At 45.1% G+C, this 3,241-nt stretch overlaps 1 protein-coding gene across 1 annotated transcript; it reads right to left on the reverse strand.

Annotated features, from left to right (window-relative positions):
• Positions 1-202: 202 nt before the first annotated feature.
• On the reverse strand, positions 203-1,330 carry PPTG_13521 (hypothetical protein; the record flags this gene model as incomplete). Its single annotated transcript, XM_008909248.1, has 1 exon — positions 203-1,330. One exon carries the CDS (start codon positions 1,328-1,330, stop codon positions 203-205), a length of 1,128 nt encoding a protein of 375 aa, XP_008907496.1.
• Positions 1,331-3,241: the final 1,911 nt, after the last annotated feature.

A 3,241-nucleotide genomic window follows, 5' to 3' on the forward strand; every position in this document is an offset into this window, starting at 1 on the left:
TGCTGAATCTAAGACGTTTTATGGTGTCCTACTCCTCGACAGCATCATTTAATGCGTCATAGTAGCGTTTGATACGATCCGAAGATTGAATTTCTCGGAATACCATAGATTCAAACTCTTCATATAGCGTTCTACCACCATCTTGCCATGTTTTCTCGTACACCGTCTTAATCTGGTTGATCCCCACTCGGCGGGTACGTACTTAGTGAAGGCGAGCGCAGGTTTCGAGAACAATGGCTCGATATTCGCCATCATCGGCAGGCAGAGGCAATTTGAGCCTTGCAAACGAACCATGTAAAGATCGCATTCCCCATTCAGCAGCTTGACGAACAGATACTAGCTCTCGATTTATATCCAGCAGCACTTCCAATCCATCAAGCAGCCCCTGTTCTCGTAGGATGCGCGGCTGACGAGATCGCTTCTTTAGAGGTGTTTTAATTCGACTGGAGAGACCTCGGCGAGACCTCGGGAACGAAGAGTCAGCGATAGCAAAATATCCCTCGGGAGTCTTGTTCAGTAGTTTGCCGTACAAGTCTTGTGCCACAGCAGCATCATGCCAGCTTCCAGGGGCATTCAAAAGTGCACAAAGAATTGCTCCATCTGGTGCAAACACGAAAACGGACGAGCAGTAATGCGAACATGTCCATCCGTTGTACTGGGAGTTTTGAGTGTCTTCGTCCAATGATTCAGCAACTGGAATCTTTACTCCATCGATGGAACAAAATGCGCCGTGAAGACTTGGATGGCGAGCTGCAATAAGCTCAGCGTAGTACGCAAACTTTGCAGGGATCTTGGGCCATTCAATCCTTCTTTCCGGCGTTATCTTCAATGTTTCGAGGAGAATTCTCAGTCCAAAGTTCACGTAGCGGCTACAAACACTTGGCGTGAGACCAAATATCTCCTGAAGAGAGAGTTCAGCCATCGTAGAGTTCAGGAAGTGTAGGACCAGCGCGAGAGCTCCAGTAGGCGATAGTGAGCGGCGTGAGGGCCGACTTACTCCTTCAATATCAACGTCACTCCGAGGAATCGGCACACGGTCCCAGACCTCAGTAAACGGTCTGAGCAGGGAGTGGAAGCTCGCAACATCAAATCCAGTAGTGATGATAAACGCGGCGTCGTTGCCAGCAGCGTATATGCATTCCCATGATGTCCCATGACGCGGATTTCGCGGGAGATCAGCTCTTGTGAGGCTGCTCCTGCCACGCTGGCGAGACTTCCGGATACGTTCTCCCTCAGCTGCCATGGCAAACATGATGCTGGTCGACTCATCCAGCCACTCGTCGTCGTCTTCATCTTCGTAGACCATGCGGGCGATGCGTGTTAGCGGCATTGGACTGCGTTTTAGACCGTCTAAAACTTCTGTCCGAGGGGTGTGTACCCCGGACAGAACGAAAATCTATCGCGCTGGCACCGCCACGATTTAGACACACCGTGTCTAAAACTGCACCTTTTCTAACCATAAACGTCCGTAAATAGACCGATAAATCCTGCGGGAATTGGTCCACTATCTAAGGGTCATCAGTTTTAGATGTGTCATTTTGAATCTATGAACTAGATTAACTAGAAAATTGATGTATCTCTCTCTCTCTCTCTCTCTCTCTCTCTCTCTCTCTCTCTTGATAGGCCACGATCATAAGATACACCACTTCTGACTAGTCGTGTAATAGGCATCAGTTTTAAATATGCCTTTTCGAGTAAATCTTTAAAGAAAACGATCTTTTGAGCATCGCCAATTCGCTGAGTTACTTTTGTTCTCGCAGTCGGATTTGCATTCTTCAGTTCGGTTCGAGTTTGAGCCTTGGTCTCAATTAAACCCTAGCGCGGACAAAGTGACAACGCTCAGGTTTTCCGCCTGGGTAGAGCCGTTTAGAGTCATTGAGAGGCGGCTGGGCACAGATATCTAAAACCATGATTGCGGGTTACCCTCCCCTCCTACGCTGCAGCCAACAGACCCTCCTTCGCTGTGCTTAGTGAGTTATCTCAGGCCGCGTAGTCTAGTCTATAACCACCGCTGTTATGCAGTTGAATATCTTAATTGATATGAGTTAAGTAAATGTGTTCCCTTGTGTTTAACCTCAAGTCTTATCTTGCTACATTGGGCACTTCAACTTCAACAGAAAGGCTTGCCTTGAGCATACTTTGATCAAGGATCTTTTGTCCTGATTATGCCGTTGTATTTCTTGAGCACTAAGTGATTGGCTCGATAACGTTCGGCACTTTTCAACTTTCAACGAACTTATCACTTCATACTTATTATTGGGAAATCAAAAGTTACCCTTAATTTTCTAGATCAATTCCAAGAATTTTGACTCCGATTAGCTCCCGTAACCGTTCGAACTGCATTTGTAGTAGTGCATTGCTTAGGGCACCCGCTACCTCATATTTGGTCTTGTAGTATTTTACCACAATTCTTCCTTTTTCGTGAATTTATTGAGTAGATATGCTAAGTTTCAAAATGCTGTGTTGAGGAATGGTTAGCAGGATCCCTGATGATACTTATTGCTGCTTGGTTTTCACACCAGCACACTATTGTATTTTCCAGCTGAAACCCCAACTCTGTTAGCAAAACCCATAACCATTCACTCTCTTTAACACCTTCACTGCGAGCTACAACCTCGGCTTGTGCAGTATGCAAGCTTACAGTATCGTGTCGTGAACTCTTCGAAGTAACACATGCACCAGCAAGTACTGTAACGCATCCAATTACGGGTTTTCTATTTTCATTAGCGTTTGTGAAGCTCGCGTCTGTATACAGCACACACATGACTTCATCGCAATTACAGTCATACAGTAAGCCATAATTCGGTGTTCCTTTCAAGTACTTCAGTGCTCTGCGAGCTCTCCTATAGTGATTTTATGATAACACGGCAAGAACTTGTTTAACTCGCGTACTGCATTAGTAATAGACGGTCTGGTACTTCTAACCGCATACACCAGTAAGCCAGTAAATCTTCTATAATTAAAAGATGGTGATGATATTTGCTCAGGTATTAACTTTTTCTCTTTTTTTTTTAAAACCACCAGGATCCAGCAGATCAAATTGGTTAACAGATCGCCTCTGTATTTCTTTTGGGAAATGCTGAGTAATTTAGGCTCACGGTCTGTGATCATCTCAATCTTATTTTAACGTAGTATAGATCACCCAGATTCTTCATTCGAATGCGGGATGATAATTTTGCTATCACTTCATTTTGAGACGACAGAGATAATCCCGCCTGGGTAGGTTATCAACACACAAACA

The sequence above is a fragment of the Phytophthora parasitica genome (assembly GCF_000247585.1).
Source record: "Phytophthora parasitica INRA-310 unplaced genomic scaffold supercont2.33, whole genome shotgun sequence".
Taxonomy (NCBI): Eukaryota; Oomycota; class Peronosporomycetes; order Peronosporales; family Peronosporaceae; genus Phytophthora; species Phytophthora nicotianae.